Here is a 12,586-nt window from a genome sequence, read left to right as displayed (position 1 = left end):
ATATCCCCGGGCAAGGCAAACCTGTAGGGGCTTCCCTTGGATCTCCGTCACACACCGGATCCACATGGGCACCCAGGGGCTGTGTGTGTGGGGGGTATCAGCTACTTGGAAGAGGGCTGATGAGTCTCCACTTCGGTCCTTCATTCTGGAGTGTTGCAGTGAGGGGGCCCACCGTGCAGACTGGGCATCCATTCCCTTGTTCCTCAGTTATTGGGTGCCCGTCACTAGCAAACTACGAGACAGAGGGATGAAGACCCCCACTACCCACTTCATTTTCATCGTTTCCATCCTGGGCCACCGCTGGTCCCCACACCCCCGGCCTTTCTGCCTTACCAGGAGAACCCCCGAAGACCCAACCTTTCTCACATCTGAAGTTCTTTGGTTTCCCTGCAAAAAAAGCACCTGTCCTGTACCAATGTCAAATACCGCGCTAGGCACCAGGGACCTGAAGCTGATGAGCCGGATTTTTGCCTACAAGGACCGCACGGGCCAGTGGGGCTACCCAGCCTGTGCTGTTAGCTTCCATGGCACTGTGTGTCTCTCTGGTTTATCCCCACCAGCCCTGTGAGCGCCTGGTAAGGCGTGGGGGGGGGGGGGAAGCCCTGGGGAAGGTTTTCAGAAGAGGCGCCCTTTTGAGCCCAATCTTGAGGAGAAGCCCGACATTGAAGGGAACTGCCTGAGGGTCCTTTGCTTAGCTCCTGGTCCTGGGAAGTGCCCCTGGTTGCATTAGACACCAAAGCTTCCCCTGCATTCTGTGCTAGCTGTGGTATCTCACAGGGTCCTCTAGCTGAAGGATCACTGTGTCTGTCACAGACTGGAAGCTTCCAGAGGGCAAGAACCTGGGAAATCTAACCAATTATTTCTGGCACGTGCCAAGAGCTACTGCAAAGATAAGAGCCCCTTGAAGATGATTACGATGGTAGGAGAGGGCAGCTCCTCTAGTGATTTTATGACCATCTTTACCTGTGTCCTTCACTCCTCTCTTCCTAAGACAATGTCCTTCGTCAGTTTCTGTTTCTATTTCTCCATCCTCTGCCCCACTTCTCTGTGTGTAGGTCTAGAAAAAATAGTTTTGTTGCCGCTGTTTTCCTTTTTCGGAAGCTTCTCATATTAACTGCATCTCTTTTCCCTCCATTTTCTTGGAGTCTTCCTTCCGCTCACCCCGCCTATTTCTCTATCGCGCCCCTTTTCCGCCCGTGGGTATCACAGCGATGTTCTCCCTCTCACCTTTCGCTTCGTCCCAGTTTCTCCCTGCCTTTGTCTCTCGCGCTACTTTCTTCCCTTCCAAACGTAGTATTTCGAGACTGTAACACCGATTCAGCCAGGCCATGGAAAACTGTCCAACCTCCACTGTAAATTCATTCTTAATCCTACGAAAAATGCAACCTGAAACGTATTGCAGAGTGAGACAAAAACCTCTGTCTTCGCGGTTGCTGAAATCCAGCCTGGGGCTGGGGTGGGAGGTAGGCGGTGGAGAAAGTGCAGGAGACGTTATCCCATCATGGACTGAACAACGAATTTTCAATCACAATGATCCTCTGATTTGCTGAAAAAGTATCTCTACCATTTCAAAACGAAATTTGACATTTTAGAGGTTGAGAAGATAACGCTTAGGTTTTCCTTTTGACAGGGGAGGAAAAAAAAAAAGTCTGCGTCCCTGGGTGGGCTCGAACCACCAACCTTTCGGTTAACAGCCGAACGCGCTAACCGATTGCGCCACAGAGACTGCGACAACTGCCAGCGTGGCCGCGAGCGGAGTCAATGGGAGCGAGTCTACGAAGGCGCAGGAATACTACGAAAACTCTGCAATCAGGCAAAAGAAGTCAGACCCCGGGGAGAAAGGGAAGGGTCCCGATCGAGGGAGGGGAGGAGGGGAACCTTCACGTCTCTCCTCCATTGGTTCTGGGAGGGGTCGTCGCCGGCTTCCTCTGGATCTTTCTTAGAGAAAGATAAGATGGGGAAACCCGAAATGTCCTTTTTTAGGGTGGCCTGGGTCTTGGGGATACACGAAGTCGACCTGCTGAGAGTCCCAAAAAGCATAACAACCTTGGGTCTCCAAACCTCCCCTTTGCAGCTGAACCCCTGGAGCCCCGCAGTACACCCCCGACGCCCTCCCCCTGCTCCTCCCCCTCGAAACATTAAATATGTACTGAAGGCGCACCTCCTAAATTCCAGGCACCGTTCTAGGCCAGTGAATGTCCAGAGCCTAGTACAGTCCCTGGCACAGAAGAGATGTGTGGATTTCTGGAGTGAATAAGTGAAACAAGCTACCATGAGTACTATGCCCGACGCACAAGCTGATAAGCAACACCACAGCTCTTCAGCTGGGTCCGCGGCCCCTATCTCGGGTTTCACCAGCCCACGTGCACACAGGTCTCGGCCCCGGGATTTGGCGTCTGGTCCCCGGGTCCGCCGCGATCCCAGCGTGCACCGCGGCGCCAGGCCCTTCCGCACTCACAGTGACTTTTCACTTTCCGCTTTCCCATCCCCGGTTTTGGCTTCTCAACCAAACTCCGGTACTGATGACTGACAGATGGGTACAGCCAATAGAAATCAAAATGTCCCGGAAGGGTTGGCCTTTCGGCGCATACAGAGAAGGCAGCAAGAGTGGCTGCGCAGTGAGTGCTGTAGCCGGTTGCTTGCCATTGTGGTGGTTGGAGGTCTCACAACACCGCAGTCATGGTGAGATGGGGAGCAAGGAGGAGGGACGCGGAGTAGGGATGGAGGAACGGAGAGGGTGGCATGGGAGGTTTGGGAGGCGGAGAGGGCCTGGTGGTCGTTTGAAGTTTGAAGGGAAAATGACCACCGTGAGGACCAAGCGGCTGAAGGCGGCTCCCCGCAGCTGCACGGCGCTAATGTCAGAGCTGGAATTCGGGGCGTCCGGGCGCCTCCAGCGTGGAGGACGGTGCGACCAGGAGCCTCGGGATCAGGGGCCGCGCCGGGGGCTCTGGCCGCATTTGGCCCCGGGCGCTGAGCCCCTCCGCTCTGTCTACCGCAGTCGATAATGTCCTATAACGGAGGGGCCGTCATGGCCATGAAGGGGAAGAACTGTGTGGCCATCGCTGCCGACAGGCGCTTCGGGATCCAGGCCCAGATGGTGACCACCGACTTCCAGAAGATCTTTCCCATGGGCGATCGGCTGTACATAGGCCTGGCCGGGCTCGCCACCGATGTCCAGACTGTGTAAGTGTCGGGGGTCCCCGCTCACACGCAGGCCTTTTCTTGGGCTCGCCTTGCCTGGCGTCTTGAGTGGCCCAGGTTATCGGTCGTCTACCAAACGATAGTGAATTCACACCAGTGAATCGGAGACTTGGCCGGACACTGTAAGCCGTACAGAATTGTATCCTAACCAACTTACACCAGCATTTACTCAGTGCTAGACTCTGCGCAGAACACCTTACCTACGTGGAGTTATTTAATCCTCTTAACTACGTTACCAGGTTTCTGTCCCATTTTGCAGATGAAGAAACTGAGAGTCTTAGAGTTTCTTGCCCAAGATGCAAGCTAATGAATGTCATCCAGGATCCCAATGCCGGTCTCTCTTAGGCCTGAGCTCAGTCCCTAATAACTCCAGTTTTAGTTGGGAAAGGCTAAACAGAAAGACAACTAACCCATGATGAGCTGGTGCGTATTAGCTGCTAGATCTGTCATCTAGTGGACAAAGGCTCTGTGATTTGAGAGGAGGGGGAATCTGGGAGATGAAATAGGTCACTATTGTGTTGCTCCAGGTATGAGGTTATTGTCCTGATGGGTGGTATTGGTGGGAAAGGAAAGGAAGGCATTTCTGAGAGTTGTTGCCGACCAGCCTTAGTGGCTGCTTGGATATTGTGAGACTAAATTTAGAATCATTCGTTGACGGTGAGTCTGTGTCTTTTTTATCTGTTACTAGTATCTAGATCAGTAGGTGGCATGTAGGTAATCCCGAAATGTTTTAAAGATGATTTCTGTTTTGAGCATGTTGACTGAAATACAGAAATTGGGAGGACTAGTTTTAGGGGGAAGGTGATGGCTGATTTTGACAGTAATTTTGAAGGGAAGAGGCAAGCCAAGTAGAAACATCTTTCAAGCAGTTGGGATCTTGAGATTATATATCTCAGGGCTGGCGAGGCACTGATCTTTTAAACCTATGGGAACAGATTTCAGAGAGACGAAGTAGGTAGAGGAGAAAAATTAGCTGCTGTCCGAGAGGCGAACTGTATATTTAGCGGTGGGGGGACGAGGAGAGGCCGGAGGGAAAGAATCAGGATAGGATTTTAAGAGGGAAGATGTGGTCATAGGTGGCAGGTCCTGCAGGAAGCTGGTGGCCCAACGAATGGCAGTTCCTGGAGTTAGTTCTTAGAAGATGAAGAGAATAGTTCACTGATGTGGGTGAAAGCTTGTCAGAGAATTTTCTTTCTCATTTCCCTTGAAGCTCCCTCAGTCTTGAGAACACATGACTTGGAAATTCTTCCTAGACCTAACCCAGCCACATCCTGGTGAAATCAAGGTGACAGTTTTGAGTTCCTGTCCCTGTAAAGGCCCCCACCAGCCTTCCTCTCCCCAGCCATGGCCAGTCCCCTCACACCATTGCCTTTTCTTCAGGAGGCTTTCTCACCAAGTTTGTATGTTTGGGGGCAGTAATGGCTAATTTTGCTAGGCCTCAGTTTCCTCCCCCGTAAGAGGAAGCTCAGGTTGCATCTGAGGCTTTGTTCTGTGTCCTTTGACTCACGGCTGTGCAGCTGTGCTTCTGGCAGCTCCGGCATGGGTCTGCCCCCGCAGGGGCCTGTCCTGGGCTCTGAGTTGTGGCGCTGGAGGACGTGTGGCCTTTCTGCTCAGGCACCTTCCAGGCCATTAGTACAGCAGCTGCTGCTTCATAACGCACAGAAGACTTTGTAGGTTTCCGAGCACCTGGTCATCCCCCCCATACATTGTCTCACCGCCCGGTGATTTTGTTGTGTCCCCATCTTATGGACGGAAAAATTCAATGGGAGGATGAAGGCTTAGGTCAGCTCTCGCAGTCCATTGCTCTTTCTTTTCTTTTTTTTCTTTTTCTTTTTCTTCTTTTTTTTTTTTTTCCCCATTGCTCTCTCTGCTGTCAGCCCCCGTCACTGTGTCTGCCGGTGGACTCTTTCGAGGAGTGTAAAGGAGCTGCGTGTTTTATGGTATATAAATTGTTCCTCAAGACAGAGGCAAAATCCACTACTTTTTTTTTTTTTAAGATTTTATTTATTTATTTGACAGGGAGAGAGACAGCCAGCTAGAGAGGGAACACAGGCAGGGGGAGTGGAAGAGGAAGAAGCAGGCTCCCAGCAGAGGAGCCTGATGTGGGGCTCGATCCCAGAACACCGGGATCACGCCCTCAGCTGAAGGCAGACGCTTAACGACTGCACCACCCAGGTGCCCCCAAAATCCACTTCTTAGTTCCCCTTTTCTCATCTCAAAAAAAGTACGGGAAAAGCAGTGTTAGCAGAGTGGCGTGCTTACAGGTGGTAAGTGGTGGACGAGTCTGAAACGCGGACGTGAGGCTGGACTTCCATGAGAAGATCACTGGGAGGGGAAGACAGGAGTCTTGGCAGGGGTGGGGATTGTGCGTCTCCCTCCATGCCCCTGACCTTCGCAGGGGGGACACCAGGGGACATTCAGTAGTGACTTCCTACCTCACTTTTCTTCTCCTATTGCAGTGCCCAGCGCCTCAAGTTCCGGCTGAACCTGTATGAGCTGAAGGAGGGCCGGCAGGTCAAGCCCTGCACCCTCATGAGCATGGTGGCCAACCTCTTGTATGAGAGACGGTGAGTGGCAGCGCCGCCTGGGACTTGGGGCTGCAGAAACCTTTTGGCCAGGCAGGTATATAGTATGGAGGGATGCCCGGGAAGATTCCTCCTCCTCCCATTGCTTATTTGCAGGGTGAGAACCTTACTTTTTGGGTCTGTTTTCTGTGGGCCCGACAGCCAAATAGGAAAGAAAGAGTTACTGCAGAAGAGGGCAGAGAACGCAAATAGCAGGCAGACTTGCTTCCAGGCCGCAGAATTAACGCCTCCAGAGAGCGCCCTGGAGTCTCCCAGCCAGGAGCCGCCCGTACTCCAGAGCTCATTCTGTCAGCACTAGATTCTTGGGATCTAGGAATTGGGTGTGTGAATTTCTGTCAGTTTTCTATGAAGACTTCACGGTGAGGAAAGCAGAGGCCTCGCTGCAGAATCCGGTGTAGAAGCTGGGATCGAAGGAGAGCCCCATGGGGACTTTTCCCCTCAGCTCTGGGCTAACCTGGGTGGCAGAAAGACAAGTGCAGTTCTTTTCTTCCTTTTTTTTTTCTTTTTAAACTTTTTATTTTGAAATAATCAAACTTTGTGAAAAAGTTACAGAAGTACCCTTGAGCTTTCAAGACTAAGTCTTTGCCGTTGCCATACCTGGAGCAATCCTGTGGCCTTTTTAGTCTCACCATCTAAAAACCAGAAAAGGGTTGCCTTTTTCTAGGTGTATGTTAATATCCTCAGATGCGATTGTCTGCCATGTGTGGTAACCATGTTTATCAGAATCCCGAATTGAGGAAGGCTTAAATGATTTTTTTTTTAAGATTTTATTTATTTATTGGACAGAGGGAGACACAGTGAGAGAGGGAACACAAGCAGGGGGAGTGGGAGAGGGAGAAGAAGCAGGCTTCCCACTGAGCAGGGAGCCCAGTGTGGGGCTCGATCCCAGGACCCCAGGATCACGCCCTGAGCCAAAGGCAGATGCTTAACGACTGAGCCACCCAGGCGCCCCTTAAATGATTTTTTAAACTGATTTCTAGAGGGGGAAAACGTCTTACACGCTTGTAAAAATTAACTCACATTTAGGTATATGTGTAATGGCTCATGTTTTTGTTTTTGTTTTTGTTTTAAGTAAACTCTACACCCAGCATGTGGCTTGAGCTCACAAGTCGGATGCAGAGGTTACTTTAAACCTTAAAAAACAAACGAACAGAGTGGCGTGCTCTACTGACTGAGCCACCACCCCACTGTGTTTCTTGATAAGAAAAATACAGAACATCGAGGCTGACCTGGAAAATTCTAGGTTCTTAGCTAGCCGGGGGCTTTCTCTCCAAGCCCGAGTGAAGTCAGTGATTTCCCAGCAGGGTAGGCTAATGCTGTGATTTGCAAACTTGAGTAATGTACAGAGCCTTTTTCTTTTTTTAAAAGATTTTATTTATTTATTATTTGAGAGAGAGAGAGAGAACACGAGCAGGGAGGGGACAGAGGAAGAGCGAGAAGCAGGGAACCCAACATGGGGCTTAATCCCAGGACCCTGGGATCATGACCTGAGCTGAAGGCAGACGCTTAACTGACTGAGCCACCCAGGCGCCCCTGTACAGAGCCTTTTTAAAAGAAAAAACTTCTCATGAATCCCAGAGAATCCACCCAGGTACCTCTCTTTGTGAAACACTGCCCGTGGAAGTTACAACCTTTGGTAGGACCTTGGCATCGGTGTGACTGGAAATACAAACGCAGACCCTGAACTGTGTTGTTGTATTTAGTTTTAAGGTTGTTACCCAGATAATCTAGAATATTCTTATGTTATTCCCAGTTATTGAGAAGAAAACACAAGATTTTTTTTTTTTTTTTTTTTTTTAGATTTTATTTATTTCTTAGAGAGCAAGTGAGAGGGAACACAAGCAGGGTGAAGGGCAGAGGGAGAAGCAGACTCCCCACTGAGCAGGGAGCCCAATGCTGGACTCGATCCCAGGACTGCAAGATGACCTGAGAAGGCAGACACTTAACCGATTGAGCCACCCAGGCATCCAGAAAATACAAGATTTTAAATTTTTTATAGAAGTTGGTACCCAAGGATCTGTTCAAGAAACACAGGATCAGGGGCGCCTGGGTGGCTCAGTCGTTAAGCATCTGCCTTTCGCTCAGGCGTGATCCCAGGGTCCTGGGATCGAGCCCCATATCAGGCTCCTCCTCTGGGAGCCTGCTTCTTCCTCTCCCACTCCCCCTGCTTGTGTTCCCCCTCTCGCTGGCTGTCTCTCTCTGTGTGTCAAATAAATAAATAAAATCTTAAAAAAATAAAAAAAAAAGAAACACAGGATCAAAGCACACTATCTCAACGCCTCCCTTCACCTTAGAATTAACTAGGTTTTTTTTAGAATAATTTTTTACAGAGCTATAATTTAAGTTCCTACTCTTAGATATTCCTGAGAGCTGATATAAGACATGGATAAGTAAAGACAAGACATCTTACTTATTGTTTCTTTCTTTTTTTTTTTTTTTAAGATTTTATTTTTGGGGGGTGCCCTGGTGGCTCAGATAGTGAAGTGTCTGCGTTCAGCTTGGGTCGTGATCCCGGTGTCCCTGCTCAGTGGGGAGCCTGTTTTCCCCTCTCCCTCTGGCTGCTGCTCCCCCTGCTTGTGCTCTCTTGTTCTGTCAAATAAACAAAATCTTAAAAAACTATATATATTTTTTTATTTGGGAGTGAGAGAGAGAGAGAGAGTGCACACACAAGTAGGGGGGAGCAGCAGAGGGAGAAGGAAAAGCAGGCTCCCCGCTGATCAGGGAGCCCGATGCAGGACTTGGTCCCAGGACCCTGAGATCATGACCTGAGTCGAAAGCAGATGCTTAACCAACTGAGCCACCCAGGCGCCCCACATCTTACTTATTGTTTGTATTAAGAACAGTGGTCATTAGTTTTTTAGTATTTTATATATAGATATTCTTGACATTAGTTCTTCTCAAAGCTCAGGGTCTAGAACAGGTTGGAAAATCTCCTATTTCCTGTAGGCAGACAGTGAAAGTAGCCCAGCTGAGTATCCTTCTTTGCCTTGCTTGCTCGGAGACTCAGAACAAAACTGCGTTCGGTCTGAGTGTCTTATATTCTGTTTTAATGGTTTCGTTTTATTTTTCGTGTTTTTCTTACAAGTTGCTTCAAAGCTACTTTCAGAAGTGGCGGTATAGATGGATGTATACTAGACTTTCGTTAGGATAGGGAAGGTTAGAAGAAATCAGAATGCCCCGAACAAGGAAGCGGAAGAGAGGGTCAGGGAAGGATAGAAAGGCAAGTGTCCGGGAAAGAAGTCGTCGTCGAGCTTTGTCAGATGCCAGGAGGTGGGGGTGACTCAAAGCTGACTGTGTGGCGGGGGGCCTGGCCGGCTCGGTCAGTAGAGCATGGGACGTTTAATCTTGGGCTCGTTGAGGTCAAGCCTCATGTCGGGCGTAGGGTTTAGAACAAGGCTGGCCTTGGGGCAGTGGGTCATCCCAGACAGGCGCCGCCGTCTGTGCTCCCCGGGTCTGAGCCAGGCCTTGTCTGAGGGGCCGTTCTCGAGTGTGGTTCCTTCTGCTCCTGGCCTGCGCAGGTTCGGCCCCTACTACACAGAGCCCGTCATCGCCGGGCTGGACCCGAAGACCTTTAAGCCCTTCATTTGCTCTCTGGACCTCATCGGCTGCCCCATGGTGACCGACGACTTTGTGGTCAGTGGCACCTGCTCCGAACAAATGTACGGCATGTGCGAGTCCCTCTGGGAGCCCAACATGGTGAGTCCGGGGCCCGGAGGGGGGCTGGGCTCTGAGGTGTGCGCCCTCGGCCAGCAGGGAAGCGTGGTGATGTGGCGTGTGACGAGGGTGAGGAGCCGGGGAGGAGAGGGAGCCGCAGCTGCTGGCCGTGGGAGGGTGTCCAGAAGCCCCATCCGCCGGGCCCTGGCGCGGGCCGGCTCCGGGGAGCACGCCTCCTGTCGGGAGACCCCAGGCAGATACTTGCTCAGCAGCGAGAGTCCCCACCGTGGCTTCACGGGCTCGTCGCATCCGTGTTGCACAGACCCTGTACCGGGGCGGGGTTAGAGGCGGCTTGCTGGGTCGGAAACCCGGATCCACGGTCACGTAGTTATGTTCTCAGGTCAGTCATTTGTACCTTCTTGTGCCTCCACGGCCGTAGCTGGAAGGTGGGGACAATGAGGTGGCCCCCCAGGAGCGGCAGCGTGAGGAGAACACTGAGGGCGGGGATGGTGTCTGACATGGGGGCCGCCGCTCTGCTGGGCCTGGGGAACCAGGCTGTCTGTCCTCACGGGCTTACTGCACTCTGACAAGTGCGACGGACACCGAGTGCGTGTTAAAATGCCGTTTGTCGGAAGCAGGGCAACGGGAGGGCCTGGCTGGCAGAAGAAACAGCCTGTGCCACGTCCCAGAGGGGCCCGGTGTGTTCAGTGACGAGAGAGCTTGCCGCGGTTGCTGGAGTGGGGGCCGAGTGTGGGGTGAGATGATCGTGGAGAGCAGGAGGGGGCTGAGACTTCTGAGGCCTTGAATGCCGCGCCAAGGAGCTCGAACTTTGCCCTAGTACCTGATGTCAGAGGCCGTCAGCATCCAGAGCCCGCGGGGTAGATGCCATGGGCTACTGTGGTCACCTGCAGGGGGCGCTGAGTGAGGCCTGAGCAGAGAGAGCTGGGCCGGGGAGTGGGGGGAGCGTGCGGCAGCTAGAATCGAGAGGCTTTGGGGTCACCTCAGACAGAAGTGAGGGAGGTCGAGAGTTTTCTAGCTAAGCCAAGTAAGGCGGAGGATGCAGGAGGAACAGGTTTTGGGGGGGGGGTGGGTTCGCAGTCGGACGGGTCGATTTTTCATGTAGCTGTGCGACACCCAGGAGAGCCCATAGACCGCTCATAAAGCGCGGGAAGCCACACAGGGATTCGCTTCATTTTACAGGAGAGGGATTGAGCTTAGTAAAGGGACATGTCACCTGCCCAAGGTCACTGCTGGTTACTGGAGGAAGTTCAGGGCTTAAACTCTCCTTCACTTTCCCTTACATACCCTGCTTCCTTTTGAGGTGCTGAGGGGGCTTCCCACATCCAGGGGACCATCCCTCACTTCAGGCACGGGCATAGCCAGAGTTGGGGACCTTGAGCCTAGAAAAAAGAGAGTGAAGGGGTCAAACCAAGTTAGGGTCCAAGGCTCTGGTCTGAGGCTTCTGCTCGGTCGGCAGGATCCAGAACACCTGTTTGAAACCATCTCACAAGCCATGCTGAATGCTGTGGATCGGGACGCGGTGTCAGGCATGGGCGTCATTGTCCACATCATGTGAGTATGAGTTGGGAAAAGTCGAGAAGCTTCGCAGACACCTGCCTTTCCCCTCCCGGCCAAACACCTCCTCTTCCCATCCCCCAGAGCAGGTGTGAGGGAGGAAAGGCACTTGTGGTGGGCTTGGGAGAGCGGAAGTCCATGCTGGTTCCCCTGGCTTCGGTCGGGTGAGGCTCTGTGACCCCGAGTCTCCCCCCACCCCCCGCTTGCTCACAGTGGACGTTTTTCTTCATTAACCCCAAAATCTCAGGGACCTGTGTGGGGATGAGCCACAGCAAAGCTATCGCGGATTGATCGAAACTCGAGGCGACCCCCTCCTCCCCCAGCTTCTGCTCCTGGGTGACGTTTGAGCTCTGGGAGCAGATTTCCAAGCCCAGCCGGTCCCTACCTGCCACCCCCCACTCCCCCTTACTTGTCTGGAGCTGTCACCAGGAACCTGATTGGATGAAGTAGATGTCCTCCCAACAGCTTTCCTTGGGTACATCCCAAAATAAGCATTTGGACCCTTTGGTCACAGGAGAACTTGCTTAGTTAATCATGAAAAACAGACTGGGGCTGATACAGAGAATTTACCACTCGGGTCCTTTATGTTCCTTGGGATGAAACACAACACACCCCCTTCCTGTGACTTGTTCTCTGGGCCTCGGGGCTCCCACCCTTCTCTGGAGGGCTGCGCCGTCAAGCCCCAAATCACCTGGACTCTTGGTGGGTCTGTCTGGGGGGATCCTTCACTAGTGTCCCCGTTCCGCCTTTCTCCCCTTCCTCATCCCGGGCTGAGCAGACAAGCTGTTAAGGTAACGCGAGCAGAACAGTTACACTGAGAGTTGGCAGCACAGCCTTGTCCTGCATTCTAGAATGGTGTAGATGTTTTGTGACTTTCTCCCCCTGCAGTGAGAAGGACAAAATCACCACCAGGACACTGAAGGCCCGCATGGACTGACCGTCTGTTCCCAGAGCCTACGTTTTGTTTTGTTGTGTCTCGTTTTTAATAAATAGTTTTTCTTTCACTTCTGCTTCTTCGTCTTTGGGTCTTTTACCAGCCATCCTTGTTCCCGGCTGGGCAGTTACAAAGGACCCGTCGGCGTAGCGCAGCCCTGGGTGTTCTTGGGCTGCAGCGTCCTCGGCAGGCACACCAGGGCTCACCTCGACACACCGCTTGCTGAGTGCCCGCTGTGTGCTAGGCCCGGCAGAGCTTTTACACATTCTAGAATTCAGTCATCATGGTGACTTGAGGCAGTTAACTAGCTCAGGGCCACTTTAATAAGTGGCGGAGCAAAGATGGAAACCCATATTCCACCTGACCCCAAAGCCTAGAAGCCTTTTCACTCAATTCTGCTGGACCACTCTCAAATCTTTCATTGTTTCAGGTAGAAATTGGGCCAAGTGGCCACAAGTAAGACCCTTGTGGTTCAGCATCCTTAACCTTGGCTGCACATGCGTCACACGGATGCTCTGATTCCTTCCCTCGATTCTGACTTCACCGGCTGTTAAAGGCCTGGGCTCGTCTCTCCGAAAAGCTTCCCAAATGCTTCCAGCTTGCAGCCTGTGGCAGCGGTTCCCCAACTCGAGCCTCC

The 12,586-nt window shown here is 52.2% G+C and overlaps 1 protein-coding gene and 1 non-coding gene across 2 annotated transcripts; one reads left to right on the top strand and one right to left on the bottom strand.

Annotated features, from left to right (window-relative positions):
* Positions 1-1,652: 1,652 nt before the first annotated feature.
* On the bottom strand, positions 1,653-1,726 carry TRNAN-GUU (transfer RNA asparagine (anticodon GUU)). Its single transcript has one exon. It is a non-coding gene; the product is annotated as a tRNA-Asn (tRNA).
* Positions 1,727-2,565: 839 nt separating this feature from the next.
* Positions 2,566-12,017, top strand: PSMB3 (proteasome 20S subunit beta 3). Its single transcript, XM_026513008.4, has 6 exons — positions 2,566-2,682; positions 2,999-3,183; positions 5,661-5,768; positions 9,305-9,482; positions 10,918-11,012; positions 11,904-12,017. Exons 1-6 carry the CDS (start codon positions 2,680-2,682, stop codon positions 11,950-11,952), a joined length of 618 nt encoding a protein of 205 aa, XP_026368793.1. The 5' UTR covers positions 2,566-2,679; the 3' UTR covers positions 11,953-12,017.
* Positions 12,018-12,586: the final 569 nt, after the last annotated feature.

The sequence above is a fragment of the Ursus arctos genome, unplaced genomic scaffold, assembly GCF_023065955.2.
Source record: "Ursus arctos isolate Adak ecotype North America unplaced genomic scaffold, UrsArc2.0 scaffold_24, whole genome shotgun sequence".
Lineage (NCBI taxonomy): Eukaryota > Metazoa > Chordata > Mammalia > Carnivora > Ursidae > Ursus > Ursus arctos.
Note: the sequence above shows the minus strand (reverse complement) of the source record. Positions and strands in the feature narration are given on the sequence as shown.